The 19,241-nt window shown below is 46.7% G+C and overlaps 1 protein-coding gene across 1 annotated transcript in view; it reads left to right on the top strand.

Moving 5' to 3' along the window:
- Positions 1-3,609: 3,609 nt before the first annotated feature.
- Positions 3,610-19,241, top strand: part of LOC122920024 (mucin-2-like) — a 354,839-nt gene continuing 339,207 nt past the window's right edge. Inside the window, exons 1-3 of the mRNA XM_044269233.1 lie at positions 3,610-3,955; positions 4,426-4,597; positions 14,983-15,094. Of these exons, the coding sequence (XP_044125168.1) occupies positions 3,610-3,955; positions 4,426-4,597; positions 14,983-15,094 (630 nt within the window). The remainder of the gene's footprint in view (positions 3,956-4,425; positions 4,598-14,982; positions 15,095-19,241) is intronic.

Consider the following 19,241-nt stretch of genomic DNA (forward strand, 5'->3'; position numbering starts at 1 on the left):
GCCCACAATATAAGAATTGTGGGGAAATATCCTTATTTAAAAATTAGCTTTTATACGATATACATTAAAATATACACCTAAGGATGTATCACAAAACAAAACATGTAATCAAGGGGTTCTATGGTGTCGACCCCACTGCTGGCAGAAAAGAAAAGGTACTCGTTTACACTAATGCACCTGTGGGTGCACTAAAGTGTTACCCAGCTAACACACACAAACGACAATGTATTGAGGTTCAATGGTAGGTACCCCACTTCTGGTTGAACAAGAATAAATGTTACTGCTGCGCCACTAAGGACGCAAGCAGTCTTACCTTACCCACCAGGTAACAAGGATCAGCGCAGTAATGGATCAGGCCTGATGGAGGGGAGTGTAGACAGGAGATGTAGTCATGAAAATATAGGTTCTGTGCCCTATAACACCCTATATTCTTGGTAGGAGTGGGGGCCTATTTTCATGCTACCTGTCTATACAGAGCACTCGCCCTGAGAAGGGCGACCCCGTCCGGATGCCTGTCCCTAGTTCGGACCTGAACCCTATAATACAAAACAAAACAAAAATAGATACTGTAGTGACTACAAGCCTCCCGACGTGGCACGTTTCTGTCGTGTCGACTCCTCAGGGGGATTTAGAACATGTAGAGACAAAAAAGCAAAAACCGGGCTATGACCACAGGTAAGAGGTGAGTATACACTGCGGTTATGCGGTTATATGAAGTACTAGACTAACACAATATTGATAGAGGTCAAAGTCTAGGGGCAGGCATCCGTGGTGCTGGATCGCCATGCTGCAGAGGAATAGATGCTTCTCCGCTTCCTAGTGTGAGAGGATATGGTGGTCCTCAGTATGGTGGTGTCCCTATCGTTAAGGGGGTTCCTCAACCTATACCAGCCACCCTGACAAATACCTTAGTGGGATTTAAATACATCCCCAGCGCGCCTCTTCTTGTGAGACCGCCCTGTCAGCACCTGCGTCGGCGTGTGACGTCACGCGCATGCGCCACGACGCACAACACGCCGCTGCCTGTGCCACATGATTACGGCGGCCAATCAGATCCGGAGGCGGAACGGGATGGCGGTTACCTAGGAGAGTATGTCAACAGGAAGTAACCTCACAGTACGTCCCCTGATGGAGGCGTCCGTGACAGCGCTGCGATATAAAGTCGCAACCAAGTAAGACCGATATTTCTTGCATAATAACAGCGACATAAATACAACATAGAGAACTGGACACGAAACAAGGCATTTTATAAGTATTTTGGAGTGGAAAGACGTCTCATATATTAGCATATTATCCAAGGGGAGAAAATGCCATCAATGATGTAGGCACAGACTCCAGTGGAGGAGAATATAGATTGCCATCACCTCTGTGGGAATAATCACTATTGTTGAGGAGAATATTCCACCCATTTATATGAAGCACCCAAAATCCAGCCTTTCATTTAGGCCTAAGGGTGCAGATGTTTTGAGTAGGAAAATCCATCGAGATTCCTGTTGCAGCAGGCACCTGTCCCAATTGCCCCCTCTCACAGGCGGTTTGACCAGGTCAAAACCCAAAAATTTCAAGGAGGCTTTACCATTGTGTACAGTATGTACATGTTTCGAGATTGGGGTATCTCGTTTATGAGAGATATCCCCCAAATGCTCCCCTATCCGCCTCCTGAATTCACGTATTGTTTTACCAACATATTCAATCCCACATTCACATCGGATCCGATAGATGACCCCTCTAGATTTGCAATTAATGAAATGTGGGATTGAATATGTTTTGTTGGTGACATTGCTCACAAACGTCTTGGTGACGTCTATACGTTTGCATGCAATACAGTTTCCACATCTATAGCATCCCACACTCCTAGATCGCAACCAGGTGGTATTGGTGCGACCCGGTGTGTAGTGACTATGTACTAACTTATCGCGTATGTTCGATCCTCTACGGTAAGTGATTTGTGGTTGGTCACCCAGAACGTCTTGTAGGTCAGGATCCATTTTGAGAATTTGCCAATGGCGTCCTAAAATCTGTCTCACTTGTTTGGACCCCCTATCGAAATTGGCAATCATTCTCATGACCCTAGTTGGTGGAACAGAGGTTTGATTAGGAGTGAGCAATGGGCCTCTTGGTCGGGACAGGGCTGTCTGATATGCCGATCTCAAAACATGGTCAGGGTATCCCCTGGACAAGAATCTACTCCTCATATCCGCTGCTTGAATGACAAAATCACGTTTATCAGAGCAATTTCGTCTAAGACGCAGGTATTGGCCTCTAGGAATTCCTGTCCTGAGTGGGAGAGGGTGGTTGCTCTCCCATCTCAGGAGGGAATTCGTAGAGGTGGCCTTCCTGTAAATAGAGGTGTCTAGCTCCCCCCTCTCGTTCTTAGAGATTTTTATATCAAGGAATGGTAGAGTGGTGGGGTGGGACTCACTAGTGAAGCACATACCAATATTGTTACGATTGAGATGCTGGACAAAGGCTTCAAAAGTCCCCCGATCGCCATTCCAAAGAATGAAAATGTCGTCGATGTATCGCGCCCACAGACCAATCTCGTAGGTGTCCAGAGCTTCATCCTCCTTAAATACGATGGTCTCCTCCCACCAGCCCAGGAATAGGTTAGCATACGATGGGGCACAAGGGCTCCCCATCGCTGTACCCCTGAGCTGGTGGTAGGTCCTCCCATCGAAGGTGAAAAAATTACGTGTGAGCGTAAACTCAAGTAGACGCAGGACAAATTGGCTGTGGGCGCGATACTGACAACCCCGTGATCGGAGAAAGTATTCAACTGCGCTGAGACCCAAATTGTGTGGTATAGATGAATAGAGGGCCTCAACGTCAATACTGGACAAGAGACATGTCTCCTCCAATGTCAGCCCCTCAATACGCTTGAGAAGATCAGTGGTATCTCTAACATGGGAGGGGAGAGCCGTGACAAACGGTGCCAATACCCGGTCAATATAAATTCCCAGATTCTGGTTAAGGTTGTCCACCCCCGATACAATGGGTCTCCCCTTTAGGGGACTAACCCCCTTATGCACCTTGGGGAGACTATAGAAGGTGGATTTCCGAGGATGCAGAGGGAAAAGAAAGGCAAATTCCTCAGCGGAAATGATATTATTGGTTTTCGCTTCTTCCAAAATATTTTTAAGTTCACGCCTATAACCCTCAGTGGGGTCACTATATAGTACTTCATACGTTCCTGAGTCAGATAGTATATTCCTACACATATTCACATACTGTTCCGAGTCCATGACCACGACATTCCCCCCCTTGTCAGCGGGTTTGATGACGATTTGGTGGTCGTCGGCTAGTGATGAAATAGCAGTGGTCACCGACTCGGCGCAGTTGGAATGATGTGTGGACACCTGGAGATCCTCCAGGTCCTTAGTGACCATATTAAGGAATACATCTAAGCATGAAAGTTCATTCGCAGTGGGTGGCATCTTTGTACTCTTTACTTTTAAGTTTGTAAAGGGACCGTTACCCTGAGGGTTGTCCCTATTGGAATCTAGGGACTGCAGAAGTTCTACATCCCTAAGTAGTTCAATCGGGATCCCTAACTCAAGGCATCCCTAATCGGGATCCCTAACTCAAGCCACTAGTAGTTCCCTCAGGTTGATGAGGCTTCTGTTGGATGAAGAGAGAGCTAACCTAGCTACCCTTAGTCAGAAACTCACAGAACACACAGAGGTAGTGCAGACTTTTTCACAAGAAGCGGAATTTCAGAACAAAGAAAAGCAGCTCCATCTCACTTTAGAAAAATACCAATACCACCTTAAAGAAAGGAAACATCGACAGTTTATTAGAGATCTCTCAGACTTCAAAGAAAACCGTATATATTCCTCTCTTGGTAACACCAGAAGAGACACTGTACCAAGCAATTCTGAGAGATCTTCTACTGAAACTGATTTATCCGATTCTGAGAGAGAAACTGCCCCTAAAACGAGTCAACACCCCAACAGGGGTAGGTATAGGAGGGGTAGAGGTCGGGGCGCTTATAGAGGCCAGGATAATCGTTTTTTAGGCCAGTTCAACCAGAACGTGGAATATCCACTACGCAATCGCATACAGAAACCTCCGAATTAGTCTTGGGACCACAAATCCTAAATCTGTCCTCACGTGTCCTCAACACTGATGAGATTAAAGCTCTTGAATTAGGTCTGAGCTTTGTGCCTACCCCAAAATTTGATAGATTTTCGTCTGTTAAAGACGTCAATCTATTTATTCGCAAATTAAGGTGGCACAAACACTTTAGACTGATGGACCGTCGCCAATGCCTTGAGTTAGGGATCCCGATTGAACTACTTAGGGATGTAGAACTTCTGCAGTCCCTAGATTCCAATAGGGACAACCCTCAGGGTAACGGTCCCTTTACAAACTTAAAAGTAAAGAGTACAAAGATGCCACCCACTGCGAATGAACTTTCATGCTTAGATGTATTCCTTAATATGGTCACTAAGGACCTGGAGGATCTCCAGGTGTCCACACATCATTCCAACTGCGCCGAGTCGGTGACCACTGCTATTTCATCACTAGCCGACGACCACCAAATCGTCATCAAACCCGCTGACAAGGGGGGGAATGTCGTGGTCATGGACTCGGAACAGTATGTGAATATGTGTAGGAATATACTATCTGACTCAGGAACGTATGAAGTACTATATAGTGACCCCACTGAGGGTTATAGGCGTGAACTTAAAAATATTTTGGATGAAGCGAAAACCAATAATATCATTTCCGCTGAGGAATTTGCCTTTCTTTTCCCTCTGCATCCTCGGAAATCCACCTTCTATAGTCTCCCCAAGGTGCATAAGGGGGTTAGTCCCCTAAAGGGGAGACCCATTGTATCGGGGGTGGACAACCTTAACCAGAATCTGGGAATTTATATTGACCGGGTATTGGCACCGTTTGTCACGGCTCTCCCCTCCCATGTTAGAGATACCACTGATCTTCTCAAGCGTATTGAGGGGCTGACATTGGAGGAGACATGTCTCTTGTCCAGTATTGACGTTGAGGCCCTCTATTCATCTATACCACACAATTTGGGTCTCAGCGCAGTTGAATACTTTCTCCGATCACGGGGTTGTCAGTATCGCGCCCACAGCCAATTTGTCCTGCGTCTACTTGAGTTTACGCTCACACGTAATTTTTTCACCTTCGATGGGAGGACCTACCACCAGCTCAGGGGTACAGCGATGGGGAGCCCTTGTGCCCCATCGTATGCTAACCTATTCCTGGGCTGGTGGGAGGAGACCATCGTATTTAAGGAGGATGAAGCTCTGGACACCTACGAGATTGGTCTGTGGGCGCGATACATCGACGACATTTTCATTCTTTGGAATGGCGATCGGGGGACTTTTGAAGCCTTTGTCCAGCATCTCAATCGTAACAATATTGGTATGTGCTTCACTAGTGAGTCCCACCCCACCACTCTACCATTCCTTGATATAAAAATCTCTAAGAACGAGAGGGGGGAGCTAGACACCTCTATTTACAGGAAGGCCACCTCTACGAATTCCCTCCTGAGATGGGAGAGCAACCACCCTCTCCCACTCAGGACAGGAATTCCTAGAGGCCAATACCTGCGTCTTAGACGAAATTGCTCTGATAAACGTGATTTTGTCATTCAAGCAGCGGATATGAGGAGTAGATTCTTGTCCAGGGGATACCCTGACCATGTTTTGAGATCGGCATATCAGACAGCCCTGTCCCGACCAAGAGGCCCATTGCTCACTCCTAATCAAACCTCTGTTCCACCAACTAGGGTCATGAGAATGATTGCCAATTTCGATAGGGGGTCCAAACAAGTGAGACAGATTTTAGGACGCCATTGGCAAATTCTCAAAATGGATCCTGACCTACAAGACGTTCTGGGTGACCAACCACAAATCACTTACCGTAGAGGATCGAACATACGCGATAAGTTAGTACATAGTCACTACACACCGGGTCGCACCAATACCACCTGGTTGCGATCTAGGAGTGTGGGATGCTATAGATGTGGAAACTGTATTGCATGCAAACGTATAGACGTCACCAAGACGTTTGTGAGCAATGTCACCAACAAAACATATTCAATCCCACATTTCATTAATTGCAAATCTAGAGGGGTCATCTATCGGATCCGATGTGAATGTGGGATTGAATATGTTGGTAAAACAATACGTGAATTCAGGAGGCGGATAGGGGAGCATTTGGGGGATATCTCTCATAAACGAGATACCCCAATCTTGAAACATGTACATACTGTACACAATGGTAAAGCCTCCTTGAAATTTTTGGGTTTTGACCTGGTCAAACCGCCTGTGAGAGGGGGCAATTGGGACAGGTGCCTGCTGCAACAGGAATCTCGATGGATTTTCCTACTCAAAACATCTGCACCCTTAGGCCTAAATGAAAGGCTGGATTTTGGGTGCTTCATATAAATGGGTGGAATATTCTCCTCAACAATAGTGATTATTCCCACAGTGGTGATGGCAATCTATATTCTCCTCCACTGGAGTCTGTGCCTACATTAATGATGGCATTTTCTCCCCTTGGATAATATGCTAATATATGAGACGTCTTTCCACTCCAAAATACTTATAAAATGCCTTGTTTCGTGTCCAGTTCTCTATGTTGTATTTATGTCGCTGTTATTATGCAAGAAATATCGGTCTTACTTGGTTGCGACTTTATATCGCAGCGCTGTCACGGACGCCTCCATCAGGGGACGTACTGTGAGGTTACTTCCTGTTGACATACTCTCCTAGGTAACCGCCATCCCGTTCCGCCTCCGGATCTGATTGGCCGCCGTAATCATGTGGCACAGGCAGCGGCGTGTTGTGCGTCGTGGCGCATGCGCGTGACGTCACACGCCGACGCAGGTGCTGACAGGGCGGTCTCACAAGAAGAGGCGCGCTGGGGATGTATTTAAATCCCACTAAGGTATGTGTCAGGGTGGCTGGTATAGGTTGAGGAACCCCCTTAACGATAGGGACACCACCATACTGAGGACCACCATATCCTCTCACACTAGGAAGCGGAGAAGCATCTATTCCTCTGCAGCATGGCGATCCAGCACCACGGATGCCTGCCCCTAGACTTTGACCTCTATCAATATTGTGTTAGTCTAGTACTTCATATAACCGCATAACCGCAGTGTATACTCACCTCTTACCTGTGGTCATAGCCCGGTTTTTGCTTTTTTGTCTCTACATGTTCTAAATCCCCCTGAGGAGTCGACACGACAGAAACGTGCCACGTCGGGAGGCTTGTAGTCACTACAGTATCTATTTTTGTTTTGTTTTGTATTATAGGGTTCAGGTCCGAACTAGGGACAGGCATCCGGACGGGGTCGCCCTTCTCAGGGCGAGTGCTCTGTATAGACAGGTAGCATGAAAATAGGCCCCCACTCCTACCAAGAATATAGGGTGTTATAGGGCACAGAACCTATATTTTCATGACTACATCTCCTGTCTACACTCCCCTCCATCAGGCCTGATCCATTACTGCGCTGATCCTTGTTACCTGGTGGGTAAGGTAAGACTGCTTGCGTCCTTAGTGGCGCAGCAGTAACATTTATTCTTGTTCAACCAGAAGTGGGGTACCTACCATTGAACCTCAATACATTGTCGTTTGTGTGTGTTAGCTGGGTAACACTTTAGTGCACCCACAGGTGCATTAGTGTAAACGAGTACCTTTTCTTTTCTGCCAGCAGTGGGGTCGACACCATAGAACCCCTTGATTACATGTTTTGTTTTGTGATACATCCTTAGGTGTATATTTTAATGTATATCGTATAAAAGCTAATTTTTAAATAAGGATATTTCCCCACAATTCTTATATTGTGGGCCACTCAGAGCTATTTTAAATCTATCCCTAAAAGGGTATATAATATTCAAGGTGCACATAGGGTCATTCAGAATAACTTCACACACACGCTACTGTGCATTTCCAAGTCTAATTCCGTCAGTAAACATATACCTGTCACCCAGCGCCTAAATACTAGGCTTCAAATTTATATTCAGCTGAACTTGAATACAATACATTGGGCCAAATAATATTTTTGTTGTTATGGTGAACGATAACAATGAGGAAAACATCTAGTAAGGGACGCGGACGTGGACATGGTCGTGGTGGTGTTAGTGGACCCTCTGGTGCTGGGAGAGGACGTGGCCGTTCTGCCACATCCACACGTCCTAGTGTACCAACTACCTCAGGTCCCAGTAGCCGCCAGAATTTACAGCGATATATGGTGGGGCCCAATGCCGTTCTAAGGATGGTAAGGCCTAAGCAGGTACAGGCATTAGTCAATTGGGTGTCCGACAGTGGATCCAGCACGTTCACATTATCTCCCACCCAGTCTTCTGCAGAAAGCGCACAGATGGCGCCTCAAGTTATGCAGCAGTCTCTTATGCTGTTTGAAGACTCCGCTGGCAGGGTTTCCCAAGGGCATCCACCTAGCCCTTCCCCAGCGGTGAAAGACATAGAATGCACCGACGCACAACCACTTATGTTTCCTGATGATGAGGACATGGGAATACCACCTCAGCATGTCTCTGATGATGACGAAACACAGGTGCCAACTGCTGCGTCTTTCTGCAGTGTGCAGACTGAACAGGAGGTCAGGGATCAAGACTGGGTGGAAGACGATGCAGGGGACGATGAGGTCCTAGACCCCACATGGAATGAAGGTCGTGCCACTGACTTTCACAGTTCGGAGGAAGAGGCAGTGGTGAGACCGAGCCAACAGCGTAGCAAAAGAGGGAGCAGTGGGCAAAAGCAGAACACCCGCCGCCAAGAGACTCCGCCTGCTACTGACCGCCGCCATCTTGGACCGAGCACCCCAAAGGCAGCTTCAAGGAGTTCCCTGGCATGGCACTTCTTCAAATAATGTGCTGACGACAAGACCCGAGTGGTTTGCACGCTGTGCCATCAGAGCCTGAAGCGAGGCATTAACGTTCTGAACCTGAGCACAACCTGCATGACCAGGCACCTGCATGCAAAGCATGAACTGCAGTGGAGTAAACACCTTAAAAACAAGGAAGTCGCTCAGGCTCCCCCTGCTACCTCTTCTGCTGCTGCTGCCTCGGCCTCTTCCTCCGCCTCTGAAGGAACGTTGGCACCTGCCGCCCAGCAAACACGGGATGTACCACCAACACCACCACCACCTCCGTCACCAAGCATCTCAACCATGTCACACGGCAGCGTTCAGCTCTCCATCTCACAAACATTTGAGAGAAAGCGTAAATTCCCACCTAGCCACCCTCGATCCCTGGCCCTGAATGCCAGCATTTCTAAACTACTGGCCTATGAAATGCTGTCATTTAGGCTGGTGGACACAGACAGCTTCAAACAGCTCATGTCGCTTGCTGTCCCACAGTATGTTGTTCCTAGCCGGCACTACTTCTCCAAGAGAGCCGTGCATTCCCTGCACAACCAAGTATCCGATAAAATCAAGTGTGCACTGCGCAACGCCATCTGTGGCAAGGTCCACCTAACCACAGATACGTGGACCAGTAAGCACGGCCAGGGACGCTATATCTCCCTAACTGCACACTGGGTAAAAGTAGTGGCAGCTGGGCCCCAGGCGGAGAGCTGTTTGGCGCACGTCCTTCCGCCGCCAGGGATCACAGGGCAACATTCTTTGCCTCCTGTTGCCACCTCCTCCTTCTCGGCTTCCTCCTCCTCTTCTTCCACCTGCTCATCCAGTCAGCCACACACCTTCACCACCAACTTCAGCACAGCCCGGGGTAAACGTCAGCAGGCCATTCTGAAACTCATATGTTTGGGGGACAGGCCCCACACCGCACAGGAGTTGTGGCGGGGTATAGAACAACAGACCGACGAGTGGTTGCTGCCGGTGAACCTCAAGCCCGGCCTGGTGGTGTGTGATAATGGGCGAAATCTCGTTGCAGCTCTGGGACTAGCCGGTTTGACGCACATCCCTTGCTTGGCGCATGTGCTGAATTTGGTGGTGCAGAAGTTCATTCACAACTACCCCGACATGTCAGAGCTGCTGCATAAAGTGCGGGCCGTCTGTTCGCGGTTCCGGCGTTCACATCCTGCCGCTGCTCGCCTGTCTGCGCTACAGCGTAACTTCGGCCTTCCCGCTCACCGCCTCATATGCGACGTGCCCACCAGGTGGAACTCCACCTTGCACATGCTGGACAGACTGTGCGAGCAGCAGCAGGCCATAGTGAAGTTTCAGCTGCAGCACGCACGGGTCAGTCGCACTACGGAACAGCACCACTTCACCACCAATGACTGGGCCTCCATGCGAGACCTGTGTGCCCTGTTGCGCTGTTTCGAGTACTCCACCAACATGGCCAGTGGCGATGACGCCATTATCAGCGTTACAATACCACTTCTATGTCTCCTTGAGAAAACACTTAGGGCGATGATGCAAGAGGAGGTGGCCCAGGAGGAGGAGGAGGAGGAGGAGGAGGAAGAGGGGTCATTTTTAGCACTTTCAGGCCAGTCTCTTCGAAGTGACTCAGAGGGAGGTTTTTTGCAACAGCAGAGGCCAGGTACAAATGTGGCCAGCCAGGGCCCACTACTGGAGGACGAGGATGAGGAGGAGGTGGAGGAGGATGAGGATGAAGCATGGTCACAGCGAGGTGGCACCCAACGCAGCTCGGGCCCATCACTGGTGCGTGGCTGGGGGGAAAGGCAGGACGATGACGATACGCCTCCCACAGAGGACAGCTTGTCCTTACCCCTGGGCAGCCTGGCACACATGAGCGACTACATGCTGCAGTGCCTGCGCAACGACAGCAGAGTTGCCCACATTTTAACCTGTGCGGACTACTGGGTTGCCACCCTGCTGGATCCACGCTACAAAGACAATGTGCCCACCTTACTTCCTGCACTGGAGCATGATAGGAAGATGCGCGAGTACAAGCGCACGTTGGTAGACGCGCTACTTAGAGCATTCCCAAATGTCACAGGGGAACAAATGGAAGCCCAAGGCCAAGGCAGAGGAGGAGCAAGAGGTCGCCAAGGCAGCTGTGTCACGGCCAGCTCCTCTGAGGGCAGGGTTAGCATGGCAGAGATGTGGAAAACTTTTGTCAACACGCCACAGCTAACTGCACCACCACCTAATACGCAACGTGTTAGCAGGAGGCAACATTTCACTAACATATTGCAACAGTACGTGTGCACGCCCCTCCACGTACTGACTGATGGTTCGGCCCCATTCAACTTCTGGGTCTCAAAATTGTCCACGTGGCCAGAGCTAGCCTTTTATGCCTTGGAGGTGCTGGCCTGCCCGGCGGCCAGCGTTTTGTCTGAACGTGTATTCAGCACGGCAGGGGGCGTCATTACAGACAAACGCAGCCGCCTGTCTACAGCCAATGTGGACAAGCTGACGTTCATAAAAATGAACCAGGCATGGATCCCACAGGACCTGTCCGTCCCTTATCCAGATTAGACATTAACTACCTCCCCTTAACCATATATTATTGTACTCCAGGGCACTTCCTCATTCAATCCTATTTTTATTTTCATTTTACCATTATATTGCGTGGCTACCCAAAGTTGAATGAACCTCTCCTCTGTCTGGGTGCCGGGGCCTAAATATATGCCAATGGACTGTTCCAATGTTGGGTCACGTGAAGCCTGATTCTCTGCTATGACATGCAGACTAATTCTCTGCTGACATGAAGCCAGATCCTCTGTTACGGGACCTCTCTCCTCTGCCTGGGTGCTGGGCCTAAATTTATGAAAATGGACTGTTGCATTGGTGGCTGACGTGAAGCCTGATTCTCTGCTATGATATGAAAACTGATTCTCTGATGACATGAAGCCAGATTGTCTGTTACGGGACCTCTCTCCTCTGCCTGGGTGCTGGGCCTAAATATCTGACAATGGACTGTTGCATTGGTGGCTGACGTGAAGCCTGATTCTCTGCTATGACATGAAGACTGATTCTCTGCTGACATGAAGCCAGATTGTCTGTTACGGGACCTCTCTCCCCTGCCTGGGTGCTGGGCCTAAATTTATGAAAATGGACTGTTGCAGTGGTGGCTGACGTGAAGCCTGATTCTCTGCTATGATATGAAGACTGATTCTCTGCTGACATGAAGCCAGATTGTCTGTTACGGGACCTCTCTCCTTTGTCTGGGTGCTGGGCCTAAATTTATTTAAATTGACTGTTGCAGTGGTGGGTGACGTTAAGCCTGATTCTCTGCTATGACATGAAGACTGATTCTCTGCTGACATGAAGCCAGATTGTCTGTTACGGGACCTCTCTCCTCTGCCTGGGTGCTTGGCCTAAATATCTGACAATGGACTGTTGCATTGGTGGCTGACGTGAAGCCTGATTCTCTGCTATGATATGAAGACTGATTCTCTGCTGACATGAAGCCAGATTGTCTGTTACGGGACCTCTCTCCCCTGCCTGGGTGCTGGGCCTAAATTTATGAAAATGGACTGTTGCAGTGGTGGGTGACGTGAAGCCTGATTCTCTGCTATGATATGAAGACTGATTCTCTGCTGACATGAAGCCAGATTGTCTGTTACGGGACCTCTCTCCTCTGTCTGGGTGCTGGGCCTAAATTTATGAAAATGGACTGTTGCAGTGGTGGGTGACATGAAGCCTGATTCTCTGCTATGACATGAAGACTGATTCTCTGCTGACATGAAGCCAGATTGTCTGTTACGGGACCTCTCTCCTCTGCCTGGGTGCTGGGCCTAAATATCTGACAATGGACTGTTGCATTGGTGGCTGACGTGAAACCTGATTCTCTGCTATGATATGAAGACTGATTCTCTGCTGACATGAAGCCAGATTGTCTGTTACGGGACCTCTCTCCTCTGCCTGGGTGCTGGGCCTAAATTTATGAAAATGGACTGTTGCAGTGGTGGGTGACGTGAATCCTGATTCTCTGCTATGATATGAAGACTGATTCTCTGCTGACATGAAGCCAGATTGTCTGTTACGGGACCTCTCTCCTCTGCCTGGGTACTGAGCCTAAATTTATGAAAATGGACTGTTGCAGTGGTGGGTGACGTGAAGCCTGATTCTCTGCTATGACATGAAGACTGATTCTCTGCTGACATGAAGCCAGATTCTCTGTTATGGGACCTCTCTCCTCTGCCTGGGTGCTGGGCCTAAATATCTGACAATGGACTGTTGCATTGGTGGCTGACGTGAAGCCTGATTCTCTGCTATGACATGAAGACTGATTCTCTGCTGACATGAAGCCAGATTCTCTGTTACGGGACCTCTCTCCTCTGCCTGGGTGCCGGGGCCTAAATATCTGAGAATGGACTGTTCCAGTGGTGGGTGACGTGAAGCCAGATTCTCTGCTATGGGACCTCTCTCCAATTGATTTTGGTTAATTTTTATTTATTTAATTTTTATTTTAATTCATTTCCCTATCCACATTTGTTTGCAGGGGATTTACCTACATGTTGCTGCCTTTTGCAGCCCTCTAGCCCTTTCCTGGGCTGTTTTACAGCCTTTTTAGTGCCGAAAAGTTTGGTTCCCCATTGACTTCAATGGGGTTCGGGTTCGGGACGAAGTTTGGATCGGGTTCGGATCCCGAACCCGAACATTTTCGGGAAGTTCGGCCGAACTTCTCGAACCCGAACATCCAGGTGTCCGCTCAACTCTAGTCATTAGTATCTGATTGGTGGGGTCTGACACCCAGGATCAGCAGATTGAGTAGGTTCCTGTGAGCGCTGCGGCCTTATCTCAGCTTACCAAGCACAGGGACATACATTGTACTGCAGCTTAACCCTATTCACGTCAATGAGACTGAGCTGTGTCTAGGCAATGCGAAGATGAACATGACATCATATGGAACCATCATCTAGGAAAATCTGTGAGAAGGCCGTGGCGCTACAGCGAGCAGCAATGCCATCTCAAATAACTGATCAGTGGTGGTTCCGGGTATTAAGAGGATAGGTCATCAGTAGTGTTGAGCGAACTTGTGTTTCAGTTTCGGCGTACAAGGTTTGGGTTATCTAAGAATTCCGTTATGTTGGTAATGGAATCCATAACTGAATTCTTAGATAACCTGAACCTTGTACGCCAAACTTGAAACATAAGTTCACTCATGCCTATTTATCAGTAAAAAAAATTGGGAAAATCCCTTTAATCTGTTTTTGAGATACTGGCATCTTTCTACTTAGTTACAGAAGCTATTTTTGCAAAAATTGACAAGAGGGACGGAAAAAAAAAATTGCTGAACCCGGACATATCCCTTTTCATGCTCTGATGCTCTCCTTTGGCCTGTGCTGAATAGCGCAAGGCAAAGGCTTTTTGGGGGGATCCGGTGACGTACTGGGCTCTCCATAGGTAAAGCTATGCAGAGGCTTTCTCCTAGCAGTCTTGCCAGTGATGTCACCAGCACTAATGGGCGGGCTTCAGTGCGTCCCTAGTCTGTAAAAGACTAGGGTAGCGTTAAAGCCCGCCCATCAGTGTCGGTAATGTCATTCTTGAACTGACAGTAAGTGTTTTCCGAGAACTAGCTTTATTATCATTGCATCCCAGGTCTGAAAAAGTGTCACGGCTTACTTAAAAGAGTCATGATAATTAATGCCCTCGTGCTGTCCCCGCTCACCTGCTGATGACTGGCAGTTATCTCCTTAGTTTTCTCCCGAGAAGAGAACTGCCAATCATCAGCAGGTGGGTGGGGAAAGCAGGAGCTCATGAATAACCATGACTCTTCTCAGGCCACCGTGACCCTTTTCCAGGCTGCGATGCTTATAATGCTGGTTCTCAGCACTCACTTTTAGTTCATGAGAGACACACCGCTAAAATCAGCTCCTCTTTCACTATTTCATGCTGCTCCAGGGAGCATAAGGTTGCTAAAAGGTTCCCTTTAAAGGGATTGCCCAATAGCAACACAATACTTGTTCAGTGGTTGAAATGGGATAAATGAGATTTCTTTTAAGAATTTTAAGCCATTATGGATTATTTATGTACAATAAAACTGTATAACCTACAATGAGCATAGCTATAGATCTATTATCCTGTGTGTCTTCCTTCATTTATTACAGAGTGGATGTTCCATATAAAAGCTCAGATTTGAACATTGGCAGCGAAGGTGTGGATATAGTGTTTTCCAGTAGTGACATAAAAGTGAGGTGGAACACACTGGATTCTTTCCAGGTAACAATAAAATGCTATTTTATGAGTAATCTATAATATCTGTAATTCACTCATTGATCCATTTTTATCTGTTTTATTGCTTTTGTTCAAAGGGATACTGATAAATCCATCTGTGATTTTAGCACAAAATGTTGCAATCTAAGTGAAAATCTGGCTAAAAATTTTCTAGGCATCGCAAAGGGTGAAATAGATCAGCAGTGAAAATGTAAACATTAATGAGCTTGTTCTAGATATAAGAGCATTTTTCTGCTAAATGAGCACTGGGTTTTGAAAACCCCAGCAAAGTGAATTGTATTATATATTGCTGTAGATTTGCGGTACAGAATCCACAGCAATTCCACAACTTGTGGACCCAGCCTAATGGGTCTAAAGAGATAATGAGTTAGGTCATATTCTCCTTCATAAGGGTTATTGAAACAAAATAACTAGGCATAAGTTTAATACATTTCCAACACTTTCTTCTATAGTATAAGAATAATGCAGAGGCATTGTTGCTCAATTACAGTTTTTTTTTTCAAATATGAATGTTCAACGATAGATAATCCATTCAAATTGTTATCTGCCTTGTTGGATTTGTTTGGCTATCTATAGGCCTTAACCACAACCCCCCTAGCTGAAACACCCCTAATGACCAGGCCACTTTTTACACTTCTGCACTACACTACTTTCACCGTTTATTGCTCGGTCATGCAACTTACCACCCAAATAAATTTTACCTCCTTTTCTTCTCACTAATAGAGCTTTCATATGGTGGTATTTCATTGCTGCTGACATTTTTACTTTTTTTGTTATTAATCGAAATGTAAAGATTTTTTTGCAAAAAAAGACATTTTTCACTTTCAGTTGTAATTTTTTTTTTAAAAAACGACATCCATATATAAATTTTTCTCTAAATTTATTGTTCTACATGTCTTTGATAAAAAAAATGGTTTGGGTAAAAGTTATAGCGTTTACAAACTATGGTACAAAAATGTGAATTTCCGCTTTTTGAAGCAGCTCTGAATTTTTGAGCACCTGTCATGTTTCCTGAGGTTCTACAATGGCCAGACAGTACAAACACCCCACAAATGACCCCATTTTGGAAAGTAGACACCCTAAGGTATTCGCTGATGGGCATAGTGAATTCATAGAACTTTTTATTTTTTGTCACAAGTTAGCGGAAAATGATTTATTTATTTTATTTTTCTTACAAAGTCTCATATTCCACTAACTTGTGACAAAAAATAAAAACTTCCATGAACTCACTATGCCCATCACGAAATACCTTGGGGTGTCTTCTTTCCAAAATGGGGTCACTTGTGGGGTAGTTATACTGCCCTGGCATTTTAGGGGCCCAAATGTGTGCAAAGTAGTTTGAAATCAAAATCTGTAAAAAATGACCGGTGAAATCCGAAAGGTGCTCTTTGGAATGTGTGCCCCTTTGCCCACCTAGGCTGCAAAAAAGTGTCACACATCTGGTATTGCCGTACTCAGGAGAAGTTGTGGAATGTGTTTTGGGGTGTCATTTTACATATACCCATGCTGGGTGAGAGAAATATCTTGGTAAAAGACAACTTTTCCCATTTTTTTATACAAAGTTGGCATTTGACCAGGATATTTCTCTCACCCAGCATGGGTATATATAAAATGACACCCCAAAACACATTGCCCAACTCCTCCTGAGTACGGCGATACCCGATGTGTGACACTTTTTTGCAGCCTAGGTGGGCAAAGGGGCCTACATTCCAAAGAGCACCTTTAGGATTTCACCGGCCATTTTTTACAGATTTTGATTTCAAACTACTTCGCACACATTTGGGCCCCTAAATTGCCAGGGCAGTATAACTACCCCACAAGTGACCCCATTTTGGAAAGAAGACACCCCAAGGTATTCCGTAAGGGGCATGGCGAGTTCCTAGAATTTTTTATTTTTTGTCACAAGTTAGTGGAATATGAGACTTAGTAAGAAAATTATTTTTTTTTTAAATCATCATTTTCCGCTAACTTGTGACAAAAAATTTAAAATTCTAGGAACTCGCCATGCCCTTCACGGAATACCTTGGGGTGTCTTCTTTCCAAAATGGGGTCACTTGTGGGGTAGTTATACTGCCCTGGCATTCTAGGGGCCCTAATGTGTGGTAAGTAGTTTGAAATCAAAATGTGTAAAAAATGACCTGTGAAATCCTAAAGGTGCTATTTGAAATGTGGGCCCCTTTGCCCACCTAGACTGCAAAAAAGTGTCACACATCTGGTATCGCCGTACTCAGGAGAAGTTGGGCAATGTGTTTTGGGGTGTCATTTTACATATACCCATGCTGGGTGAGAGAAATATCTTGGCAAAAGACAACTTTTCCCATTTTTTTTTATACAAAGTTGGCATTTGTATATTTATCTCACCCAGCATGGGTATATGTAAAATGGCACCCCAAAACACATTCCCCAACTTCTCCTGTGTACAGCGATACCACATGTGTGACACTTTTTTGCAGCCTAGATGCGCAAAGCGGCCCAAATTCCTTTTAGGAGGGCATTTTTAGACATTTGGATCCCAGACTTCTTCTCACGCTTTCGGGCCCCTAAAATGCCAGGGCAGTATAAATACCCCACATGTGACCCCATTTTGGAAAGAAGACACCACAAGGTATTCAATGAGGGGCATGGCGAGTTCATAGAATTTTTTTTTTTGGGGCACAAGTTAGCGGAATTTTTTTTTATTTTTTATTTTCTCACAAAGTCTCCCATTCCACTAACTTGGGACAAAAATTTCAATCTTTTATGGACTCAATATGCCCCTCACGGAATACCTTGGGGTGTCTTCATTCTGAAATGGGGTCACATGTGGGGTATTTATACTGCCTGGCATTTTAGGGGCCCTAAAGCGTGAGAAGTCTGTAATATAAATGTCTAAAAAATTTTACGCATTTGGATTCCGTGAGGAGTATGGTGAGTTCATGTGAGATTTAATTTTTTGACACAAGTTAGTGGAATATGAGACTTTGCAAGAAAAAATTAAATAAAATAATTTCCGCTAACTTGGGCCCAAAAAATGTCTGAATGGAGCCTTACAGGGGGGTGATCAATGACAGGGGGGTGATCAGGGAGTCTATATGGGTGATCACCCCCCTGTCATTGATCACCCCCCTGTAAGGCTCCATTCAGATGTCCGTATGTGTTTTGCGGATCCGATCCATGTATCCGTGGATCCGTAAAAATCATACGGACGTCTGAATGGAGCCTTACAGGGTGGTGATCAATGACAGGGGGGTGATCAATGACAGGGGGGTGATCAGGGAGTCTATATGGGTGATCACCCCCCTGTCATTGATCACCCCCCTGTAAGGCTCCATTCAGACGTCCATATGTGTTTTGCGGATCCGATCCATGTATCCGTGGATCCGTAAAAAAACATATGGACGTCTGAATGGAGCCTTACAGCATGGTGATCAATGACAGGGAGGTGATCAATGACAGGGGGGTGATCAGGGAGTCTATATAGGTGATCACCCCTCTGTCATTGATCACCCCCCTGTAAGGCTCCATTCAGACGTCCGTATGTACTTTGCGGATCCGATCCATGTATCCGTGGATCCGTAAAAATCATACGGACGTCTGAATGGAGCCTTACAGGGGGGTGATCAATGACAGGGGGGTGATCAATGCCCGGGGGGTGATCAGGGAGTCTATATGGGGTGATCAGGGGTTAATATGGGGTTAATAAGTGACAGGGGGGGTGTAGTGTAGTGGTGTTTGGTGCTACTTATTACTGAGCTGCCTGTGTCCTCTGGTGGTCGATCCAAGCAAAAGGGACCACCAGAGGACCAGGTAGCAGGTATATTAGACGCTGTTATCAAAACAGCGTCTAATATACCTGTTAGGGGTTAAAAAAATCGCATCTCCAGCCTGCCAGTGAACGATCGCCGCTGGCAGGCTGGAGATCCACTCGCTTACCTTCCGATCCTGTAAACGCGCCTGTGTGCGCGCGTTCACAGGAAATCTTGCGTCTCGTGAGATGACGCATGGATGCGTCCAGGAGGAATCAATCGACCGCCTCCCGGACGCATCCGTGCGTTACATGGTCCGGAGGCGGTTAAAGGGGTTTTCTTGTAATATTGATTTTTAAGCAAGTTCCTTGAAATAGATTTATAGTTACCCCTCCGGTCCTCCTAGC

This window comes from Bufo gargarizans, chromosome 10 (assembly GCF_014858855.1).
Source record: "Bufo gargarizans isolate SCDJY-AF-19 chromosome 10, ASM1485885v1, whole genome shotgun sequence".
In the NCBI taxonomy this organism is placed as follows: domain Eukaryota; kingdom Metazoa; phylum Chordata; class Amphibia; order Anura; family Bufonidae; genus Bufo; species Bufo gargarizans.